The sequence below is a fragment of the Antechinus flavipes genome, chromosome X (assembly GCF_016432865.1).
Source record: "Antechinus flavipes isolate AdamAnt ecotype Samford, QLD, Australia chromosome X, AdamAnt_v2, whole genome shotgun sequence".
In the NCBI taxonomy this organism is placed as follows: domain Eukaryota; kingdom Metazoa; phylum Chordata; class Mammalia; order Dasyuromorphia; family Dasyuridae; genus Antechinus; species Antechinus flavipes.
The window spans coordinates 30,607,574-30,633,539 of NC_067404.1; the positions used below are offsets into that span (position 1 = coordinate 30,607,574).

The 25,966-nt window shown below is 39.8% G+C and overlaps 1 protein-coding gene across 1 annotated transcript in view; it reads right to left on the reverse strand.

Moving 5' to 3' along the window:
• Positions 1-25,178, reverse strand: part of AMMECR1 (AMMECR nuclear protein 1) — a 116,304-nt gene extending 91,126 nt beyond the window's left edge. Inside the window, 2 exon segments of the mRNA XM_051968221.1 lie at positions 24,045-24,069; positions 24,072-25,178. Coding sequence (XP_051824181.1) covers positions 24,045-24,069; positions 24,072-24,573 — 527 coding nt within the window. The 5' untranslated portion in view covers positions 24,574-25,178.
• Positions 25,179-25,966: the final 788 nt, after the last annotated feature.

A 25,966-nucleotide genomic window follows, 5' to 3' on the forward strand; every position in this document is an offset into this window, starting at 1 on the left:
CTAGATATCAACAGTTCTTTCAGCTGACTCTTCTATGGAATAGTGTCTTTCTCTCACTATCTTGATCACTCTTATTGGTACCCACTCCAACCTTTCAATGGCCTTCTTCAAATTGCAAACAAAGAACTGGACACAGTACAGATATGTCATAATCACTGCAGAATACCATTCATAACTAAGGAAACGATGCAGTATTTATTTCCTCTGTGTACATTAACAAAAAGATATTCTTGACCTTTTATTCCTTCACATAAGCTTTATTATTATCTAATTCCCCAAAGTGTCTCTTTGGGAATTTAATTCCTAGAGCATTAAAAACTATAGTGAAACTTTGGTAGGATGGCCATTTTTACTTGATTGCTACATCCCAGTCATGCCCATTTACCATTTACTATTGCTTGAATTATTTAGGCCAGTTTTATTTCTGTAAAAATTGTTCTGCAATTGTTTTGAAATTGCATTTGTATAAATCCTGTATGTGTCTTTGGGAGGTTAATTTCCAGATATTTGCTGTATTCTATTAAATGGAATTTCTCTTCCTACCCTTTTCCTGGATTTTGTTAGTAATATAAATAACACTAAAGATTCTTAAGGGTTTCTTTTTGTTCTGGTTCTGATGCTGCTTCAAATCCTCTTGTTCCTAATTAGTAACACTAGGGAATAATTCAGAATAAGTGCTACTCCATTTTAACTAGCCAGTTGCTGCTGTACCTTGTCTCTCCATAGTCACCAATCAACCCTGACTCTTAGGCCATTCATGTCAGGGCCATTTCAGTCATATCAGAGATCAAAATCTGGAAAGGACCTTCAATATCATCTAATCCAACACTTTCATTTTAAAGCTAAGCAAAACTAAGGCCCAGAGAGGGGACATGACTTCAAGGTAAACTGGGAAGTAACCTGGGGCACTTCAACCTTTCAGCTAAGATCTAATTTTAGTTAACTATTATTAAATAAGCAGTAGAATCAAGCTATAAATCCAAATCTTCTCACCCCAAATGCAATGCTCTTTCTACTATTGTCCTGACAAGGGAAAAAAGTTTTCTATCTATTCCACCTTGGTGCCAATAATTGGACTTCTTCAATCATGTCTAGGTTTCCCTTCCTTTAATTCCCACTATAGTGAGCCTTTCCCCTTGGTGCCTACTTAACTGAACAGCTGCCTACTGTTCCCACCTCTTCTTTGCCCCAGCCCCAAACTTTTCAGGGTTTTTTGCTTTGGAAATGTAGTCTCCATACCCAAACTGAAAAAGAAGGATATAGGGAAGTCAAGTGAGCATATCAAAGATTTGATTAAAAAATATGGACTAGGGTTCTAAGAAAAGTTGCCATGGTCACAGAGGAATCTCAGTTTATAAATGAATCTAAGTACAACAATGAGGAAATCCAACTAGTATGTGCACAGAGATGGCTTGATGATTATGGCAATATTGAAAAATGTTATTCTTGGTTAAGAACTTGAGTATGATCACTGCACAAATGAAGAAGGCATCTAAAAGTATAAAATGGCTTAAATTTACACTATTGATCAAAGAAATGCAAATTAAGACAACGATGAGGTATTACTACACCTCTCAGATTGGCTGTGACAGGAAAAGATAATGATGAATGTTGGAGGGGATGTGGGAAAACTGGGACACTAATACATTGTTGGTGGAGTTGTGAACTGATCTAAACATTCTGGAGAGTAATTGGGAACTATGTCCAAAGGGATATCAAAATGTGCAGATTCTTTAATCCAGCAGTGTCTCTACTGGGTTTGTTTCCCAAAGAGATCTTAAAGGAGGGAAAGGGACCCACATGCAAAAATGTTTGTGACAGCCCTTTTTGTGGTGGCCAGAAACTGGAAACTGAGTGGATGCCCATTAATTGGAGGATGGCTGAATAAGTTATGGTATATGAATCAGCAGGATGATTTTAGAAAGGCCTGGAGAGACTTATATGAATTGATGCTAAGTTAAATAAGCAGAACCAGGACATCATTGTACAAGGCAACAAGATTATAGCATGGTTGATTCTGATGGACATGGCTCTATTCTTTGTTTTCTTTTTTTTATTAAAGCTTTTTATTTACAAAACATATGCATGGGTAATTTTCCCAACATTGACTCTTGCTAAACTTTTTGTTCCAAATTTTCCCCTCCTTTCCCCCACTCCCTCCCCTAACTGGCAGGTAGTCCAATACATGTTAATATGCTGAAATACATGTTAAATTTAACATATGTATACATATTTATATAGTTATGTTGTTGCACAAGAAAAGTCAGTTCAAGAAGAAAAAAGGAAAAACTGAAAAAGAAAACAAACTGCAAGCAAATAATAACAGAGAGAGTGAGAATGCTTTGTTGTGTTCCACACTCTGTTCCTACGGTTTTCTCTCTGGCTGTCTTTATCAATGAACAAGTACAGCTGGTTTGTATCATTTCATTGTTGAAGAGAGCCACATCAGAATTGATCATCATATAATCTTATTGTTGCTGTGTACAATGATCTCCTGGCTCTGCTCATTTCACTTAGCATCAGTTCATGTCTCTCCAGGTCTCTCTGAAATCATCCTGGTGGTCATTTCTTACAGAACAATAGTATTCCATAACATTCATATACCATAATTTATTCAGCCATTCTCCAATTGATGGGCATCCATTCATTTTCCAATTTCTTGTCACTACAAAAAGGGCTGCCACAAACATTCTTGCACATACAGGTCCCTTTCCCTTCTTTAATATCTCTTTGGGATATAAGCCCAGTAGAAACACTGCTGGGTCAAAGGGTATGCACAGTTTAAAAACTTTTTGAGTATAGTTCCAAATTGCTCTCCAGAATGGTTGGATCCGTTCACATTTCCACCAACAATGTATCAGTGTCCCAGTTTTCCCACATCCCCTCCAACATTCATCATTATCTTTTTCCTGTCATCTTAGCCAATCTGAGAGGTGTGTAGTGGTATCTCAGAGTTGTCTTAATTTGCATTTCTCTGATCAATAGTGATTTGGAGCAACTTTTCATGTGACTACAAATAGCTTCAATTTCTTCATCTGAAAATTGTCCGTTAATCAATTGGAGAATGGCTTGAACTATTATAAATTTGAGTCAATTCTCTATATATTTTAGAAATGAGGCCTTTGTCAGATCCTTTGGATGTAAAAATGTTTTCCCAGTTTATTGCTTCCCTTCTAATCTTGTCTGCATTAGTTTGGTTTGTACAATAACTTTTTACCTTAATGTAATCAAAATTAGCTATCACAAATTTCTTCCTCCTCCACAAATCTGAGAGGTAAACTATCCTATGTTCTTCTAATTGTTTATGGTATCATTCTTTATGTCTAGATCACGAACCCATTTTGATCTTATCTTGGTATATAATGTTAGGTATGGGTCTATGCCTACTTTCTGCCATACTTTTTCCCAGCAGTTTTTGTCAAATAGTGAATTCTTATCCCAAAAGCTGGGGTCTTTGGGTTTGTCAAATATTAGATTGCTAGTCATTGACTATTTTGTTCTCTGAACCTAACCTATTCCACTGCTCAATTTCTCTATTTCTTAGCCAGTACCAAATGGTTTTGATGACCGCTGCTTTATTATATAGTTTTAGATCTGGTACAGCTAGGCCACCTTCAATTGCTTTTCTCTTCATTAATTCCTTTGAAATTCTTGATCTTTTGTTCTTACAGATGAATTTTGTTATTTTTTCTAGGTCCGTAAAATTTTTCTTGGGAATTTGATTGGTATAACACTAAATAAATAGATTAGTTTAGAAAGTATTGTCATCTCTATTGTATTCACTCGACCTGTCCAAGAGCCCGTGATGTTTTTGGAATTGCTTAGATCTGCTGATGACTTATGTGGATTTATTTTGTATCCTGCAACTTTGCTAGAGTTGTGAATTATTTCTAATAGTTTTTTAGTTGATTCTCTAGGGGAACATGGCTTTTTTCAACAATGAGACGATTCAGGCCAGTGTCAACAATCTTGTGATGATGAGAGCCATCTACACGCAGAGAGAGGACTGTGGGAACTGAGTGTGAATCACAACATATCATTTTTACGTCTTTTTTTGTTGTTTGCTTGAATTTTATTTTCTTTGCTATTTTTCTTCTTTTTTGATCTGATTTTTCTTATGCAGCAATATAACTATAAATATGTATGCCTGTATTCGATTTACATATATATTTTACCATGTATAACATATATTGGATTACTTGCCATCTAGGGGAGAGGGTGGGGGAAAGGGGAGGGGGGATTGGAACACAAGGTTTTACAAGGGTCAATGTTGAAAATTATCCTTGCATATGTTTTGAAAATAAAAAACTTCAATAAAGATATACAAATGTCAATTGAGGACATCATAAGAGATAAAAGACAATTATAACTAAATAAAATTTAAAATTTTGCATGATTAACATCAATGTAGATAGAAACAAAACTATATATATATACATAATATGAAAAGATTATCAGCATGTTGTGTTTAATAAAGGTCTGAAATCCCCCCAAAACATCAAATCAAATGGCCTAGATTTGAAATTTCATGCCCAAGAAGATCAGGGTCAAAGTGTTCAATTTTATAATACTTATATTAGATCTAGGTATTAGAATGTTGGCCCTGATACTCCAATGAGCAATGAAAAGATGATCAAAGATTTATCACACTAAAGGTCAGGAGAAATTTATCATGCAAAGAAAACAGATCTCCCAACTCTGGACATTGGCCAGGGCTAGAACAGATCTAATGAGAGTCAATAAAAATAAATATTGATGAGAACAGAAAAGAATATACAATGACAATAACTACATAAATGGAGACAACTTTAAATGGTAACAAAACTTGGGTCAAAACCAATGGACAATGTCAGTATTAATTTGAAAAGTAGGAGAACATACCCTTACTTTCTTTTAATAAATGATAAATCATTAATTTGTAAGAATACATATACTATTGATTCCAATCATTTTTATGCTGTTTTTCTTAATGCTCTTCAGAGGCAGCACTTTGTGGAGGTAAATGTGAATTAGGGATATACATCTTATTTATGTAACATATACCTGGAGATCTGTGAAGAACTTTAAATTGCCAAACTCAATACCATAGAAAATAGCAGGTATAAAAAAAAAATCAATGAAAAGACCAGAAACTCTCAGAAGACAATACCTAAGACAGAAGCAGTACTAAAAGCTACGACCTTAGGTTGATTTAAGCAAATGTGCAAAGTAGAAGTATTACACAACTAAGCAGCAGACTTTAACAAAAGGAGTAAATTCAAAATGCATTCAATTCAACACTTTTTAAGAATCATCGCGACTTGATGGAATTTGACTCATGATTGAAGTCTGGGTCTAGAAACACATACTTTATTGAAAAGGAATAAATCAAAAGGATAATTATACAAGACAAGGGAAGAAAAATATTTTGTAAATTATAAAGTGCTACATAAATGGCAGTTAATATGATGGTGGTAAGCTATCTAATGTTTTCACTTTACAAGCTAGAAAAAAGTTAAACTAACTTGTTTATGTCCACACGGTTATCGAGGCAGTCAACAACTGTGTCCAACACATTGTTTAGATATGTAGCCAAGCTACCTAAGGCTCTTTCTCACTAGGTCTTCTTGTCTTCTCTCTTGTGGTCTTCCACTTTTTTTGCAAACAAATTTGGACTCATTCAAATCGAGGGGAAAGTATCACAAATGAAGCAAAAACAACATTTGGGGATGGGGGGACCAACCCAAGCTCAATCAAGGACTAGTAGAATATCTAACTACTACTCTATTATGGATCCCTTTGCCCTCAACAGCCTAAGCATGAAATCTCAGCAAGAGATGATGGGGGAAAAGGGGAAAGTGAAAGCAGGAATCACTTTCTCAAAATTTATACAAATTGTGTGAAGACTTGTTAGGTAGTAAAGGATTTGCAAAGTGATTAAAAAAAACAATTTGACAGATTGGTAAACACTAGTCTACAGAATATATGTTTTAATGACATTATTTAGTTACAATACAGCCTCTCATCTAGCTTTGACAAAGAATAAGGCTTTTCTACATAAGTGAATTTTCCAGATAAATATTCTAATCATTTTCAAAGGCAATTCTTCTAAAATATATTATGTCCTCTTAATCAAAGGATACAAATATAGTTTAGCTATTTTGTAAAACAGGGCAATTAAAAAACTTCCATAACTACTGTTATGGCAAGAGTTCTCCATCATTTCTAGGTTTTGTTGACTCCAGGGTGTTACTACCCTTGCTTCTCACTATGCCCCCTCATGGTTTTCTCAATTATAGTTTTTACTCTCTTGTGGGCTAAGACCAAATAACTAAGCTTAGAAATGGTAAGTTCTAAAATAACAAAAAACCTAGTTTAATTAGGAGTAAACAAAGTCTTCCATTTCTCTTTCTCCATCTAACCTATTTTGTACAGCACAGCTAGAATGGATTTCCTAGACTCAGCCATGGCTCCTAGCATTACACTGCTCATTACCCTTTTATAACTCACCACAACTTAATAAAGCCCAAAGACCTTAGTCTGGCATTTAAGGCCCATCCACAATCTTCCCCCAAGCAATTTTCCAGTCTTTCTCACTACTCTCCAATACTCTAGCCAAAATGTCTCCTGACCATCCAAAAGGTAACCCTGCGGTTTCTTTGGCCTCATACTGTTCTCCCATCCCTATATATCAATATCTAACCTAACCTAAATTGCCAGCTCCCGCAGAAAATCTTCTCTGATCGCTCCAATTAAAAGTGGCCTTTCTCCAGACACACTAATGCACAGTTGGCAAAGGCAGCCTAGGTAGTACAATGGATAAAGTGCTGAACCCCAAGTCAGGAAGATCCGAGTTCAAATCTAGGCTTAGACATATGACAAGTCGCTTAAGTTTGCCTCAGTTTCCTCAACTGGAAAGTGAAGATAATAGCACTTACCTCCCAGAGTTCTTGTGAGGATGAAATGAGCTATTTGTAAAATACTTGCAAACTATAAAGTGTTACATAGATTCTAGCTATTATCTTGTAGGATTATATAAATTCTGGTTATTGTGAATCCATACAAGCAAGCTGAAAAGCAATTTGGAATTGAATAAATTGACTAAAATGTCCCTACCCTTTGACCCAGAGCACATACCCCATTTTACTAAAAAGAACAACGTCCTTGTAGATACCAAAGTATTTATAGCAGCACACTTTTTGTAATAGTAAAGAACTGGAAATAAAATGGAAGCTCATCAATTGGGGAATAGCTAAACAAATTGCAGTCCATGAATGTAATAGTACTAAACAAAGAATGACTATGGATACAGAGAAGCATGGAAAGAGCTATATGAACTGATACAGAGTGAAATAGAGTTGGAGGGGCCCCAGCGGTCATCTTGTCCAACATCCTCATTTTATAGAAGAAAGTGAGAGCTAGAGAAGAAAGGGGAAAAGTGACTCAACCAAAGTCCTACACAGGATCCTAGAGCTAGTCTTCATTTTAAAGAACTTAAAGAGGCTGAGTTACCCAAGGTCACACAGGTAGCAAGTCAAAGGGCAGGAATTTGCATTCTGGTTGATATTTGAGCTCCAAATCACACTTCTTTTTTAAAGCATCATGCTGCCTCTCATAATCTGCCAGCTTTCATTATAGTTATTACAAATGCATCTCCTCTTCTCTACTCTATTATATAAGTTAGCTTTATAAGGATAGAGTTCAAATCTTATGATTTTTGTATCCAGGTTGTCCAGGATGCCCACCTCCTCTAAACCCAGTGCTATATGCGATGTAGGTGCTTAATAACATAGTGGTTTAATGAGGAAGAGCTTCACTGCTTTCTTACAGACAGTTAAGGCTATATTTGTAGATTTATATTTATTTCAAGCTTTATTTTAGAGGAAAGAGACTAACTTCCAGAAAAATGGAATCCTACTACAGCTACATTTTTTAAAGTAAAAAGTAAGCATATTGTGTACTGGTCATAAAACCTTAATATACCTTGGCAATTGCCTTCTTAGTATTATAAGCAGATCAAGTGTGTTTGAAGATGAGACACTGGGAACCATGAGTAAGTGTTACATTCTGGCAGTATATGTTTGAAGTATTATCTGAACTTCTGCCGCTTGACAACTGGTATTGGTATCCCAGTAATTGGTATTACTGATTACAAGACAAATCAGAGGTAACTTGTGTTTTACAGGTTGTCCAAAAATTTGAGTGATGTCAGAAAAAAAACACCAGGAGTCAAAACAAAGATAATTTTAAAAACAGCCAGTATAAACTACAAACTAGTTACTACAAACATTAAGGAATCAGAAAATACATACATATATATATATAAAATATTAATTAAAAGAATGTGAACTGTTGGACATCAGAGAAGGAAAAAAACTTTAGAATGTCACTTCTACACAGAAAGCATTTCAAGGGCCTAAATGGGGTCACCATCACAAGGTTGATGAGTGTGTATTTTCTTTTGTAAAACAAAGACCAAATGGAATGCCAATCAGCCAGAAAGCCATTCAATTGAAGGCTAGTGAAATTGAAAACCAGTTAAAATTGTCTCAGAAAGCATTTAACTCAAGTATTGAATGGCCCTGGAGATTTATGTAAAGAAGTTGCTTCTTGCTTAGACACAGGCCATCATTAGCTCAGAAGTTGTTATATGATTTAAATGAGAATTTGGTAGAATATCAACAGTATGGCCTTGGTCTGTTTGGGGGGAGGGGAGAAAATATTATTTCCATCTTAGCCAAATCAGGAAGTAAAATCAAATAGCCAGTAGTTAGAGAGCTTTCAGGCTTGCAAAGCACTTTACAGATGATGTCTAAAATGATCCTCACAATAACTCAGGGAAGGAGGTGCTGTTATGATCATCTCTGTTTTACAGTTGAGGACATCGAGCAGCAGAAAGAGGTTAAATGACAGGTCAAGGATCACACAATTAGTGTCTGAGGAAGGATATGAACTCAAGTTTTCCTGAGTTCAAGCTCAGCACTGGCTATTCTAGCTGCCTGTGTTTTTCAATATGTTAAGCAGCATAAGCACTGAAGAGAAAAAACTCACAGCATTTAGAAATGAAAAAGAATATAAAGAAATCTAGTGCAAATGTCACTTTACAGCAAAATCCTTCTTCATGAGGGGAAAAAAGGAGCACTGAAGCAATCAGGAACTTCCCACTAGATCACTTGGTGGAAAAACCATTTCCAAACAAACCATTCTCCCCACTGTAAGACTAAATCCTGGCAGGTCGGGGCTGAGAAATACAAAATCAATGTCCTATAAGCATGGCAGATGGGTGGAGTCCCAAAGTTCAGAAGGCAAGCTAAGGACAACCAGAAGAATCTTAAGCTGTAACAGGGAAGAAAGGAGGATCCAAGATGAGATCAGCCTGTTGCTGGGGGTGGATGGGCTAAGGAATAAAACAAAGAAGATTGAGCTGCTCAACATTTCCTGTGTTTCTGGCTTTTTTTCCCCCTACGGAGAATAATCTTTGGACTGGAAGGGACAAAACAATAATAGCTAATAGTGGTTGATGCTCAAGAAAAGCAGAAAGACAAGGAGAGAACAAGCCACCAGGCAAAGGCGGTAGCTGAAGGGTTATCTGTACAAAATCACAGAAAAGGAGAGAAATACTGCAGAATTAAAGGTCAAGTGTTATACCAAGTTTCAAAAAATAAGAAAGAAAGCAGAGAATAGAATCTTCAACTGTAAGCTAGTGAGCTTGACTTTGATTCCCAGTAAAATTCAGTGAATATCTGGAAATGGAAGCAGTGATCACAAGAAGCCAGCATGGCTTTGTCAAAAACAAGTCACAAAAGCCTAACTTGATTCCATTTTTTGACAGGGTTTTTAAACTGGCCTATGGGGTGAATGTTACAGGTACATTTTATTTTACCAAGATTTTAACAAGACATCGGACAGAGTCTCATGCTATTCTCATGGGCAAGGGGGATAGAATGCAGGCTAGAAGATGTAGGTTCAGAACTAACTGAATGGCCAGTCAACAATGGTTTGATGACATCTCTGAAAAAAGTCTCAAGTGAAACATCCCAGGGAACTGTGCTTAGCCCTGTATTGTCATTTCTAAACTGACTTGGATGAAAGGATAGATAGGATCCTTATCAAACCTGAAGCTGACAGAGCCGCAAGGATGTGTGACACATTGGATAACAGAGTCGGGATCCCAAAATCTCTACAACACCCAGCCAAATATAATCAAATTAAACGATGAATGCAAACCTAACACTCTGGTTAAAAAAAAATCAACTTCACAAAGCCAGCATGGGGCTAAGAGATAGGAATGGCTAGATAACAGCTCACTTTAAAAAGATCTGAGGGTTTTATTGGACTACAAGCTCCATAAAATTCACTCATTATGATATGCCAGCCAAAACTAATGAGTGCATTAATAGTGTATGCTGTCCAGCATGTTGTTCAGGACTAGGAAGGTAATATTGCTGTTGTATTCTCTGAGCAGATCATATCTGCTCACTGTGTACCATTGTAGGAACCACATTTTGGAAAGGGCACTGATAAACTAGATGGTGTATGAGAAAGAAAAAAAAATGAAGCCAGTTAAGGGTATCAAAATCAGGTGACATGAAGATGGGTTGAAGAAACTGGACATGTTTATGTAGCTTGGAAGGAGAAGACTCAGAGGGGATATGGTGAGAGCTTTCCTCCAGTGTTTGAAAAGCTCAAAAGGAAGATAGGTTACATTACATTTATTCTTCATGGCCCCAGTGGTCAGAATTAGAATCGCTGGGGTCAATTTAGGTGTGACCTGAGGAATAACTTCCAAAGGAGAGGAACTATTTAAAGGTAGAAAGAGCTATCTCCAGAGGCAATTCAGCAAGCATTTATTAAATACTCAAGAATGTGTTAGGCATTGTGGCTGCACAGAAACAGTAATCATCCTCAAGGAACTGGCATCAGGGAAGACACAACATTATATATATATATATTGATACAAAGCACATATAAATTGGGAGTAAGTTCAAGAGGGAGAGAGTGCCTCTGGACCGGGGGAAGGAGTTAAGAAAGGCCTCGTGGGGGAAGCAGCACCTAAGCTAGAAATTTAAGACAGAAGGGAGGAAAGAGTGTGGTCCAGATGTGGAGGGAGGAATTGTACAGGGAACAATTTAGCAGGCCTGTTTTATTGAAAGTGTGTAAAGGGGAGTAAGGAAATAAGCTAGAAAAGACAGGTGGGAGGCAGACTGGGGAGGGCTTCAAAGGCTAGGCTGAGAATTTTCTATTTTATCCTAGAGGCAATGGGAATCCATTTTGGATCTCTGAACAGGGGCTGACAGTCAGCTCCATGTTTTAGGAAAATCAATTTGGCATCTGTGTTGAGGACAGATTGGAAAGGGAAAAGATGAGAGGCAGGGAAACCAATTAAGAAGCTATTGCAATAGTCCAGGAAAGAAGTGATGAGATGGTAAAGACTGTGTGAGTGGATAGATGGAAACATACTACGGATGTTGCGGAAGCAGAATTAGCAGGAGCTGGCAGTGGGTTCTGCATCCTGGAAGTCTTCAAGCAAAAACTGGATAACTACTTGTTGGTTTGGGGGTAGAAGAAATTCTTGTTTATGCATGAGACGAGTACAGGGATTGAGATCCCCTCCAACTTGGATTCTCTTATCTATGAAGTGTCAAGAAAGAGAAGAGATGATGATTAAATTAATGACTAGGTACTGACTGTGTTCAAAAAGGAGGTAAATTTATGTGAGAGAATGAGAAACCGGATTTAGGAAGCATATTAGCAAATATTTCATTGGAATCAATGGCATAGGAAACAGCAAGACCAAAAGGAAGAAAGATCACAAATTTGGCAACATCACCTAACACAGGAATATTGGACAATGTAAGCTACCCAGAGATCAAACAGATCTCTACCAAAAGCAGAGAAGCCAATAAACTCTTGCCCTGCATTCACGAGAAATTCATTCTTCAAAGATAGAGTAAGAAACGGGGGTATCTCTAGTCTGGACCCAATTTCAATCAAAAAGGAACCATTAAGTTTGGAGTTGGTGAAACAAAGGGAAAGTTAGATATAGTGTAACATGCAATTCGATTGCATTTCAGTCAATAAATAATTCTTATCCTAGACTGGTGAAGAGCAGACGTCAAAGAATTTAGAGAAAGGGTCAGCAGGATCCCATGGCATACAGTTCTGTTAAGGACATTAGTCTAAGAAGAAAGTAAAGATCTACAGGACGAATTCCAGAAAGTAAGAAAAGTGAACTACAAGGAGCTGGGCTGAGAACTGAACAGGAGAAAGAGAAAGGACTACTGCCTTTGAGAAATTACACAGTATTTTTAATGATTCCAAACTTCTCCTTGAAACACAGGCTCATTTTTTTTTTTAAACAACAATATTTCTCCCTTGAGATGTCATATGGCTGCAAATCATGGAACAGCCTGCTCTCCAAAGGATTCAAGTTGAGGGTCACCCAAAATAACAATGGACAATTACACGATGGGTATAAACATGCTATAACACATTACATGCTCTAACACAACAAAGAAATGCAAAATTCAAGAATATCATCAGAGTTCCTAAACCAGGGTGGGAAAAAGATGAGCTCACTGCATGACAAAAGCAATGGATAACATGTGCTCCACTGGTATTTATGAAATTTCTAAAGACCTACAGGAGGAAGGCTCCCCAACTGGTCAAGTGGACATCCTCCCTCTCCACCCCAGGGGATTTATTCAAGGACCTGGACAAGAACACAGAACAAGTCAGGTAGGCTGTGACAAGCATCGCTGGAGGACAACAACAGTAATGCTATCCCAGATCAATGGAAGTACCAAACATTGAAACAGTCATGCTTTCTCTTCGCTTTGTTGGAAAATTGATTTGATGAGAAGTTCTATAGGCTCCTAGTTTTTAATAATCTGACTGCCCATAGTTTATTCTGAAATGACTTGCAACTCAGTAACTAGTCTTTTCCTGGCTAACATATTCCAAGCTCCATTTTCTGTAAATATTGAATACTTTCAAGGTCCAGGGAATTGTAATGTTCTTTTTGGAGAAGGAAAATATGCCGAATTTAGAGAGGATATGAATTCAAATATCAGCCTTGAAATTTTTTTCCCTATGTGACTTAAGGAAATTCACAGAACCTCTCTGACCCTCAGTTTCATCATGTGTAAAATGAGGTCAAATTAAAATGACTACTATGATCCATCTAGTTCTAAATCTAGGAGCTTGTGGTACAAAGGTATAGCTTCTGGCCTCTTTCATTTCTTCATCTCAAATCATGTTACATTTTCTTCAACTTATCATTGCAATTAAGTCCCAGAGTCTGAAGTATGTATATGTGGACATTGTAGAAAGTCACTCTCCATCTACTCTGCATATTGCTTGTATAAAATGACTTCCATAAATGCTTCCCCCCCATTAAAATATCAGCCCCTTAAAGGCAAGAATTCCTTTTGCTTTTTCTATTTGTATCCACATCATTTATAGCACAGTGCCCAGCATACAGTAAGCATTTAAAATGTGAATGCTGATCAATTAAATTGATGCTAATTAGAGTAGCAAGAATTAAGAGAGTCTAAAAGATTTCATCCTTTGACTATTTTTCTGCTAAGATCACTGAAGAAGAGGGAAAAGTCTCATTTAGCTGAGAGTAATTTTTTATTTTGAAATGTTTCCTGGGTCACAATCAATGGATTCACCATCCAGTAGCTAAAAAAATCAACAACCATTTATGAAATCTTCCTAAGAGCTTGAGATATTAAGAAAGGCAATGAGAGCCCTGTCCCCCAGGAGCTCCTATACCAGACAGAAAGACAACATGTGGTTAAAGAAGTACATATGAGAGTAGATGTAAAGTAAGCTTGGAGGGGAAGGCACGCGCGACTCAAGCCAGCCAGCTGAGGAACAGACTTCAGACAAGATCCTACTTGGAGCATATCTGGTTTAGAAGACCTTGCTGGAGCTCAAGCTCCCCTATATCACCTTGAAAATTACAGGATCACACTTCGTGCTCTCTTGGCAGCATCTTTTAAAATCCCAGGTTAGCCTAGGATAGGCTGGATATCCCACACCACAAAAGGCACTAAAGTAGGATTTTTGGAGAAGTACTCTCCTTTTTTCCTACATGGGAAATATATACTGAATGTAACTATTCATGGCTTCCAAAATATTTGCCTTCCAAGTACAGTGGATGGTGGGGAAGATGGCATCTTGTGGGAAGACTAACAAGTGACAAAAAATGAGGACAGTAGTGAGGAAAATCAGTAAAAACATCTTGCTTTTAAAGCATATTTTTAAAAAAAAATCTTTCACAGCCTGTTTTTAAGAATGGCAATTTTATGTACTGACTTTTAACTTACTTTTATACCATCATACCTTTTTTCTTTTCAAAAATGTTCCTTTAGGGAACAGTCACTATTCTCATTAAAATGGCAGATTAAGCCACAAACCAATGTGAAGGGTAGTGGACTCAAGCCTCACAGTCCAATGAAAAACAGTCAATGAAAAACCAAAAGAACTAAGTGAATCCCAGCTCTGCCACTTACCTAAGTGACTTTTGACAGGTCACCTAATTTTTTCTGGCTTCAGTTTCTTCACTTCTAAAATAAGGAACTAGATGATCTTTAAAATCCCTTCAAGTTCTAAACCTCTGAAACTCCAAGAACTCTGAAAGTCCAAGAGCCTTGTCCTGGCTCTAGCACGTCTTAGATATATGACCTTGACTAAGTCTCTTCCCCCTCTCTGAGTTTGTTTCTTCATCAGTAAAACAAAATGAATGGACAAAATTACAGAATTGGAGTCAGAAGGCCCCTCAGAGGCCACTTGATCCAGCCCATTAAGAGAACAAACAGACAAATCATTGTCCAATTTTTGCTCATAGATTTCTAACGAGGAGAATCCACTACCCTTGAGGCCCTCAAGCAAAGGCTCCTTACAGCTTTAACACTCCATGATCTGACTCTTCTAATTACATCGTTTACTAAACACCACACAGTGCTCCACTGATCACCCACTTCCCTAAAAGATTCCCAGATTGTACCAAGTATAAATTTGGTGATGTCTTTTGCCCTTTTGGCTTACCATGTCCACTTAAACATACTTATAGCCATCTTAGAGACATACATGCAAGTTGCAAGTCATCACAAACAGTTTTCTGACTGGGGTTTCCAAGGGACAAAGGACCTCAAACCATTACTAGGAACTAAAAATCAAAGAAATGCTGGGGGATGAACTTAAAGGCAATGTGAGACATGAAGATGTGATTCACACAAGAGGGTAGCATCTCTCGGAACCAACACAAAAAGCACAGAGAAAGCCTTCTCACTATACAAAGCAGTAAGCCCAGGAATTGAAGAAAAGAAATAGTTATGAATGATAAGGAAAGCTACAAAGCCAAAGGAGCTGGAAATGATGCTATTCAGATCAAGTGCCCCATTTCCCCCATCTCATATTTGACAAGCAATCACCCTGATGAATAACTGGTCCCAAGGAGCTGGGTACCCCCCTCCCCAAAGCAGTCCATTTCATCTTCGGCTGAGAAGGAAATCCTTCCATATACTGAGCTCAAATCTGTCTCTCATTAACTTCTATTTGGTCTACCCACTTGAGTTTCACAAAATAAGGTTAAGCCCAATTTCATATGTCAGAACTCTAAATCTATGAAGCAAAAAACTGTGGTCCAAAGTCTAATCTGCTGCAGGTTAAACAACTCCCTTAAACCGCTGTCTTCATCTATGACTTGGTTTGGGTTTGGTGTCCCTATCACCATCCTCTGGCCACCTGTCAAGTCTCTTAAAATTGAATACCCAGAATGCAATATAATGTTCTAGGTCTGGTCTGGTCAGTGCAAATCACAACACTATTGACGCCTTCAAGTCAAACACTAGATCTCAATCCAGTCAACAAACTATTTGCTAGGAGGGGTATAGGGTTTCCTAGCAAAAGGATGGTTCTGATAAGGCAACTATGATGCTGACACCCAACATAATGTCTGGCACAAGGTAGGTGGTTAAAAATGTTTATTGATTGGAAAGGACACTGAACTTCAAGAACCAGGAAGAGATAAGGAATGGACCTGGGATTTCATTGGTGTAGGAAACTCCCAAGTGAAGAGATTTCCTCTACCAATGCAGGGTGGCAGTTTCTCTGCAATTTATAATCTTGGAGAGTTCTCTGGAGCACCAAGAGGTGAAGTGATTTGCCGGGGGACACACAGTCAAGGAGGGTCAGAGACAGACCTTGACCTCAGGGCTTCCTGGCCAGCCCCTCTAATCCATTATACCTGTGGACCAGGTTGTAACCCCAGATACACACTAGCTATGCTAATCTAGACAAGTCCCTTCACCTCTAAGCCAGTTTTCTCATATGTGAAATGAGAATAATCAGCATTTATAGATAGTCTTTCATTTTAACCTCTTAATAACCCTGAGAGATTAATACAACTATTGTCCCCATTTTTAGATAAGGAAATTAAGTTTCCAGAGATCATCGAGTTACTTATGATAAAACAACTACTGAGTGTCAGAGCTGAAATTTGAACAAAGGTCTTTCTGACCAAATCCAGCACTCAATCCACTATTCCACCTAGCTACCTTGGAGTTGTGAGGAAAGGGAAGGAGAAGGGAACAGGCATTTAGGTAGCACCTACTATGTACCAGGGATCATGCTTTTACAACTACTATCTCACTTGATTCATATAACAACCCTAGGAGGTAGGTGTTCTTATTATCCTCACTTACCAACTGAGGAAACAGACCTAAACACAAGTTAAGTGGCTTGCCCCAGTCACACAGCTCGTGTCTGTGGCTGGATTTAAACTCAGTTTTCCTGACTTCAAGCCTGGAGCTCTATCACTATACCACAGCTGCCTTTTGAAAGCATTTTGAAAACTATAAAGTGCTACAAAAATAGACATTATACAGAGCTTATACTTAACCCTACCCCACTCACCTAACCCCATCTGTAATTTTGTTTTTGCCTTATTGAACTGATAACCATTTATCATTATCAAACTCAGCGTGCTGAAAGAAGGTTATCCGTTTGGTTCCTGATACCATTATCCAATGAATTAGCTATCCCTTTCTGGTTCATGTCATTTGCAAATGTGATCGGCACACCATCTATGTTTTCATCCCTAGTTGTTAAAAAAAAATCTGAACAGGCCACAACTGAAGACAAAGCTCTGGGATTCTACTCCACCACCCAAGACTAATCTAATAATATTCTTAGTTATGATGGCTCACCCAGTTAGGAATCTTCTCTAATGATGCTGCCATCCAGCTGACATTTTCCCATCTTGCTCACCAAGTTCAACGTCTCAATGAAATCAGTGGTCAGTCTATCTATGTAGTCATATTCTGAGTCTTTTCCAGGTCCTCCTACATAAATATTCCAGAAGAGGCTGTCCACCTAATGCAGTAGGGGCCTTCCTCTCACTTCCTCCTTAGAAGCATATGAAGGTGGCTATCTTTTCAGCTCACACTCTCACTACACTACTGCTCACACCTATCATGCACCTCCCCATTGTCCTTTGCCCTCGACCACAATGGTATTAAATAAAAAACTCAACAACTGGATTTCAACAAATACTTCGGAAGAATCTGCCATATACAAGAAGATGTCATGTGCTTAATGAATGACACAAGTGAGAAGATGCGATTGCTATCTTCGAGGAGCTTGTGGAGGAAATAAGGCAGGACACAGAAAGTTATAAAGTGCTACTATACGCCAAGCCACAGCAAGATAACATCTGCATGGAGACTAATAAGGCAAGGCTTTGTGAAAGACATGATATTTGAGCTGGGTCTTAGATGTATGAGAAGAGTTGTGTTTTCGGAAGGTGAAGCTGGCAATGATGTGGAAAATTGATTTGTCATGAACCCATACTGGCTTCCCTTTCTAAAGAATTACACCTGCCTGTTTATGAAAAATCCCTAGACTCTTTCCAGGGATCAACTTCAAATCCACTAATCTACAGTTTATAGAATCCAAACTTTCTTGCCCCTTTGAGAAAAGAGTCACCTCCAGCTCTCTCATTCTCCACAATCCTCCAAAGATTTATCAACAGCACCCCACATCTAGAGACTTGAACTCATTTGAAGGAGCTAAGTATTTTCTTACTCTATCACAATCTACGCTGGCTTTTGACTCCCTCTTAATAGTTCTGGTCTGCCTTTTCTGGGCTAAAGATCATTCTCAACAAAAAAAGACAGAAGAAAAATGGGATCGAATAAAAATTCTATCAATTAACTGTACACTACCAAGCTCAAACAATACTTCTTTTTTTGTCCCTTGCACATAGATTAAAAAAGTCTTCTGCCTGTCTCTGGCTTGAGCCTTCCCTTCACTCCTGTTACAAGTCTACGCTGTTTTCCTATAGTCTTCCTTAAGAATTTAATGATTTTTGTTTTGGTAAACTGATATAAAGAAGTATCTTTAAATTAACTGCTAGGTGGAAGATGTATAATAAGCTTTAATTTAGAAATGTAAGTGCCAGAGTTGGAGCCTCGGCAAAGAAAGTTATCATCGTTATTTTGAAATTCAGAAACAGCACCCCCCAATTCACCTACAAACATGATTTTCTATCATTGGCAAGCACTAGATACTGTCATCATCCCAAACTTGCAGCAATAGCATCTTTCAGAATAACTAATTCCCAAAGTGCTCAAACTACAAAACAAACACTAAGAGATGACACCTTTATTGAAGATCCACCAAGAGCTGAATCTGTGTATAAACTCTTCTAGTTCTTCTAAGGTGAAGACTATTGGAATGTGCTAAAGTGGAAGTACAAGTTCCATTTAATTACATTGGTATAGTTTGCTAACTTTAAGTCCTACTGGTCAGCAGTAGCTATGGGGTCAAAGACAAGTCATGACAGTGCCACTGCGACCTGGTCTTTACAATGGTACAATGTCCATTGGGTCACAGGCTTTCTGAACACCCTGAAGAGAAAAACACAGACCTCTCCTCTTGGCTACCTCCCTGGGAGTATCAGCTGAACAAGAAAAAAACAGAGTACAAGGAAATGTTCATATACCCCAGACCACTGCATTCACTGCTGAGCCTTCTATATTTTGTGGCCTAATAGTCAGCTAGGTTGTAGAGTGGATGGAGCACTGAACTGGGAGTCAAGAAGACCAAAGTTCAAATCTAGCCTATATGACCCTGAGCAAATCACTTAATCTCTCTTGACTTCAGTTTCCCCAACTGTAAAATGGGGATCATTATAGTACTACCTCTCAGGGTACAATGAGTATAAAATGGGATAACATTTGTAAAGCATTTTGCAAACCTTAAAGTGAGATCACCTAAGTGATATATATATATATATATATGTATGTATGTATATATGTATGTATAAAAGCTGTTATTGAGTCTAACCCCACCTCATCTTACAGAACTGGAAGTCCAGGATTGTTAAGTGACTTGCCCAGAGTCATATAACCAGTACAAATCAGAGGCAAAATTTGAACTTCCAGACTTTGAGACCAGTTCTATAGCCATTTTCGGCAGCCTAGATGGTGCAGTGAATAGTGGTGGGCCTGGGGTAGACGAGACCCAAGTTCAAATCCAAACCTACTTACTAGATGGGTGATCCTGGCCAAGTCACTTGATTTCTGTCTCGATTTTGTCAACTGTAAAATGGTGGGAAAAAGCAGCTTCCTCAGGGCTGTTTCAAGGATCAAATGAGATAATATGTATGACACATTTAGCAGTGTCAGCCTGGCACATAAGTAGATGATGAATAAATGTTTATTCCTTCTTGTCCCTCCTTCCTAAAGGGGCTAGTTTCAGAATATGATAGCTAAAGGAGGCCTCCATGTAGAAGAAAATACCTGTTCTTTTCCTTCCTCCAAAATCTACTGCTCTGCTTTTTCTACTATGTTAACACTAGTCTGAAGATTTTAATACTTCACAAGCATTACAGATGTGGGCCGTTTTCTTGGTAAGTTTTAAAAACATGGAGAACTTTCTTGCCAGTGCTAGAGTTAAATAGAGTTAAAATATTAATCACGTACAAGTCCAACGCTCCTAACTCAAAAACTGCCCATTTTGATCATCCACTGTATGGGCAGAGTTCATTTTGGTCCAGTTAAAGACTTTTCACTGCTGTTCACTTGAGTTCTGCATTATTGCCTGGTGTTACCATCTGCCTGGTGAAGTCTAATGACTAAATTAGACACTGTAGGAATATTTGCACATTTCCCAAGTGAGATCATGACATTCAAAAAGATGGCAAGACTGTCAAAGCTGATCAAGGAATACAGATTCGTAAATAACATATGCTTCACCAACTCTGGTGTAATGGAGAAAGCACTGGCTATGGAGTCAGGGGACCCGAGTTTGAATTCTGACCAGCTTAAGGTCACAAGGCTTACACAGTTCTTCTGGTCCCCTGCTGGCTCTTCTGTAAAATAATGGGATTGGACTAGATCTCTAAGATCCTTTTCCAGTTTATAATCCAATGATCTCCCTGACAATCAGTTCAAATAAATGTTTAGCTTTGCAACCATTAAAGTGTTATGATTATTACATATGGAGTACCTACAAAGTCTTAATGTAGTTTTAAACTAGGATAGACTGAAGTTTCACTGTAGAAGTAGGAAGAAACATAGACTAGGAGTAGGGAAAATTAGTTGTAAAGTCCAGATCTGCCACAGAAACCTTAAATAAGCTTCTCTCCCTCCTAGAGGCTCAGTTTCTTCATCTGTAAAGCAAATAGGACAAACTAGATGACCTCAGTTAAAAAATAATAATGATAATGTTCCCTTCTACACCTTCCACGAGTCTATGAGATGAAAAGTGCAATCACAGCAAGCCTCCCCCACCCAACTCTACAGTTTCCTTGAACTCTACACACATACTTTGTGGGATGCCTAGTGGGACATTAAGGCTTCAGTCTTCTTAAACCATGAGGTTCACTATTTGGTGAAATTGTTTCTCCGTCACTATACCCAATCTGCCACAATGCCAATCTATTAAAGATTATGACTTGCTTTTGGGATACGGAAGCATTTTATGAGTGTTGTTTTAATTATTCAAATACATCCACCGACTAAAGGGATGTATTTCCAACTGGGTAAGCAGTTGAAAATCATAGTGGGTTACTAAATCTTGAAAAACTATCCTAAAAGTTCAACTTTGTTTAAAAAAACAAAACAAAAATAAAGTCCTTATCGTAGGCTATATTGCTCTAGAGTCACCAGGTGTTCTTGCCATCCTAGACAAATAGAGACGGATTGGTATGTCCTTTCATTTCTATGTAGATTCAAACCACCCTGGTGAGGGTGAACGAAAAATGTATGACGGAGACCGAGTGAGGTAATGTGAACCAACCATTTGCATGTTAAAAAATAAAATTCCCAAGTCTCCCATACAAACACCAATTTTGCATATTAAGAGAGTAGCACATGTTGACTGACATCCCTTGGACAAGTTTTGCCTGCTGCGGAGCTACTTAGCTGCTGTCATCATACTTGGTAATGACAATGGCGCTACCTCACTTGTACGGACAAGCAGTAATAGACATCAGCACCAAAGGTTCTTGTCTGTACTACTAGACAGAAATAACCACCAAGACCTGAAATGAGTGGTTCCTTTGAAACTAACAACCCCACCCTAAACTGGAGGCACAGCCTGAACCTGATAATTCAGCACCTCCAACTCAAAAGGGGGTGGGGTGGGGTGGGGTGGAGGGGGTCTTATCAATTTCTCACATCCACTAACATACATCCTTGGGAGGGAAAGAGTGGGGAGAGGGATTGGCCACCAGCCACAATACATAAGCTCCTAGAGAACAAGGCTTAAGTTTTTTTATAGCACCCAACATACTGTCACGTACCTAAGTACACAAGACTATTGATGACTAGAAGCACATACAACATTGTGCAAAGTGGGCTCTGGATTACAGAGAAACCTTTGAGGTTGATTTTCCACAATTCAATACTTCTTTCCTTTTTCCTGAAACCTCCACTGAACGTTTCAAAATTTAGTTAAGGAAACTGAATTTCTATTGTAGTCTCCTTCCTGCTTAAGTGAATTTCATTCTCCCTTTCTTAAGACTGAACTTTTTATTCAATGTCCAAAAGTAGATGAAATCACACCACATTGTTGCATTTAACGATTATAAAATGAGCACGGCCGCTCTTCCAGAACCATAAGAACACATCCGTGAAGGACAAAAGTGGGGCTCATTCTAATTCATCGCTCAATTCCACTGACATCCACATTGAAATCCCAGAAAAAGAAGAATTAGCAGGAAAGAGGCAGAATCTGGGAAGTGTGATCTTAGTAGATTTTGTCAAATAACATTTGTAAAGGCAAGTCTGAAGTGGTCCTACTCCACTCTTCCTTTTGAAATTCAAGTTGTACTCTGTTTTGCAACTTCACTAAGTGTATGTTGGAAAGCGTAACCTCTGCTTTGGAATAAAGGAACCAAAATGATAAAAACAATGTGCCAAAATTCATTTGGTAGCTCAAGAACTAGAGTTAATTTTTGCAGTCCCATAAACTGGCTCCAATGTCTCACAGACATCAAAGACCACAGAAAAATTACAAATAAGTCACTCGGTTCAGCTACATTTACTGAATTAATTTTCCTTAAAGTGGTCTTCTAAAACTCGCATTTTTTAAAAAAATGAAATTGCTTCAATAAAGGCTTTGTAGTTGGGATTTAAATTTCTAGAATTAAATACATTAAAATTTATAAAGAAATGATATTTAATCTGTTTATTCAAGTGTCAGCTTGGATGCTGTTGCATGTGAACTGATGCCCAAAGATGACTAAAAGTCTGAAAGCAAATGGAAACAGACCACAGAAAAGTCATGCAAAATGAAACACACATTTTAAATATCAAAGCCAAATAAAACAAACAATAAGTTTGTAATTTCCATGACCTTTATTGGGATTTCTACTTTACATATGAATTTAACATTTGTTCATATTTATGCAGAATTTTTCCATCATTTACTTAAGCCCTCCAATGCCCTGAATTGAAAAAGGGCAGTATGAAAAGGACACCGATTCACATCTTTTTAATGGAGGGAAGGAGAGGGGGAAGGGGGGGGGGAAGGGGGCACTACCTGGCTTAGTCAGAGAAAGGTATGACTTCAACTGAATGGTGTTCTATAGCCTCTTCTTGGCAGCTGACTGCTAAATATAAAAATCAACTATCCCCTTTCTCGCCTGCCCTTCTGCTCTTGACATTTGTTGAACACTGTCAGAAACAAAAAGTCTTTTGAGATTTCGACAAAGTCCCACATCTCCCATCAACCGTCTCCCCCACAAAAGTGGGAATATTCCGTCCCCCCTCAATCCTCTGCTTCCTCCCAACAAAACAGCAGCAGTCTCATGCCTTCCTTCCAAAGTAAAATTGACTTATTCATTGGTCGCAGACGCCGATAACAAGGAGATAGCACAGGAGTGTAAAATAAGCGAAAGTTTGAGGGGGGGAAGCAAAAGAAAAACCAAAAAACAGCCACACACAAAAGTTTTCAGAAGCCCTATACATTTACTGCAGGCAAACGGCCAGAGAACGTCGAGATAATTTTCAAACCACCGAGCATAACATTTTTTTTTTTTTTTAAAACGCTTACTTTGGAAATGAAGGATCGACGGGGCAGGGAAATGAAGAGAAACGTGGATTCCTTCATTCTATGGACGGGAGAGATAAGAGGGAGTCCGGGAATATTAAGGAGAAAAAATAAGACGCGCGGGAGACAGATGTGGGGATCGCGGGTCAGTCCCTGGGCAGCCCAGGGGAGCGCGGGGAGACGAGGTGGAAAGCTTTCGGCCAAGTTGGCAGCCCGGGGGGCCCAAAAGTCACCGGCGGCGGAGCCCAAGTGACACGAGTAGTGACGGTTATACGAACACGTACAATGAATGGGTGACCAGTTCGCCATGTGCGGAGGGCAGGGGCGCCCAGTGGGGCACAGAGGGGTGGCAGGTGGCAAAGTACGGAGGGGGCAGATGGGGGAAGTCGGGGCGCCGCCTGATGAGGGGGCTCGGAGAAAGGGGAGATGCGCGCAGGGGGGAGAGGGGAGTAGCTCCCGACCAACGGTCTGGGAACCCGGAGGGCGGTACTCACTAGGGTTCGTTGGTGAAGCGGGGGGCCGGGGCTGCTGGTAGCCGTTCAGGTGACAGTAGAGCACGTCGAAGCAGAAGCAGCACATCTCGGGCGACACGACCATCTTCCGGGCGCCGCCGCCGCCGGGCGCGGGGGCCGCCAGCGGTTGAGGCTGCGGCGGTGGCGGCTGCGGCGGGGCAGCCGCGGGGGGGGCGGCGGCGGCTGGGAGCAGGCTCCCCCCGCCGCAGCCCGAAGGCGCCGACAAGGGAATCCCCCCCACGCTGCTGCCGCCGCCGCCGCTTGCGAGCCCGTTGAGCCGGGCGCCTGCGCCCCCCAGCCCGAGCTCCCTGGCCCGGCCCTGGCCCTCGCTGCTGCCGCCACCGCCACCGCCGCACGGGGGGTGCGGGCCGGCCGTGCAAGACGAAGAAGAAGACGAGGAGGCGGCCGCCGAGCCGGACGGGGGCGAACTGGACAGTTTCTGCTTCTTCACCCCGCAGCAGCCCGCCGCCATCTTGGAACAGCCTCCCCCCGCGCACCGCTTCTTACCCATCGTGCGCAGCCCCGGAGCTGGGGGGCGCGCACGCTAAACCTCGCGCGCGCACGCGCGCTCCCGCCCGCGAGCCGGCCGGTTGGCTTCGAATGGGTGGAGCGCGCCGCCGCTGCTTCCCGAGCCCAGGCTCCCCCTCCCACCCGGGCTTGGGCCCCGACTCCAGCTTCGACTCCCACTCCCTTTCTGGGGCTCACTCGGTGCTCACACCTTTCTTTTCCCCAGGTCCCCTTCGTCTTTATCACCTCTTCCTAGAAGTCCCAGAAGCATAATGATCCTCACTCTAGAGCTGGAGGGGGCCTCAGAGGTCAGCTCCCTTAAAACCCTCATTTTACAGATGGGGAAACTGAGGCCCATCGAGGGGAAGGTGACATAGGTACTTGGGATTTGAACCCAGGCCCTCTCCAAATCTGGTGTTCTTACCACTGCACCACATTACTTGCAAAATAATCCTGAAAGTAAAGCCGTGGATAGAGCAAGGATCAAATTGGTTGGGGATCGGGGCAATTTTTTTCCCGATTTCCCATCTCCACTTTCTGACCCTGGATCAATAAATGTCAGTTTCTGACAAACCAATTCCTCGATTTTTTTTTTACTATTGAGTGCAATAAACTGAACGTGTGCGTGCAACTTGTTCATTGTGGTAAAATGTATGGGGGACCTTTGGCTACTCTCTATTGGGATTATCTTGAAATTGCTCTGGGTCCCAAGACTCTGGAAAGAGAATTCTTCTAGAGATCCCAAGAAGCATCTTAACACCTCATCTGAACATTAGAACGCTAATACTAGTGCTCTGCCTTGCACTGCTTCAGACACTGACTGGACATGTAACGAATGCTGGGAACATCACTTAAGTTTTCCCAGCTTTCAACTTCTCTGGACAAAATGGGTATAAAAGCACCTACTTCACCAGCTTGTCACTAGGATCAAATGAGAAAATGTGAGCAAATGTGAACCACTATTTGCAATCAATCAATCAATCAGTCATTCAAGTCCACAAATATTAAGTACTCACTGTACAAAGCACCGTTGTGGAAGGGAGATAGATTAAATGACAACCTCTGTCTTCAGTGAACTCACAGTCTAACAGGGGTCCTCAAACTACGGCCCGCGGGCCAGATGCAGCAGCTGAGGACGATTATCCCCCTCCCCCAGGGCTATGAAGTTTCTTTATTTAAAGGCCCACAGAATAAAATTTTTGTTTTTACTATAGTCCGGCCTCCAACAGTCTGAGGGACAGTGAACTGGCCCCCTATTTAAAAAGTTTGAGGACCCCTGGTGAGTGGGGATGAGACAGAGACAGAAAAAAAAATACATTAAAACTGTGATTAGTATGTCAAAGAACTCACACCAGAAGGGATCAGAAATTGGAGGAGGGAGAACTCACTTCTAGCTG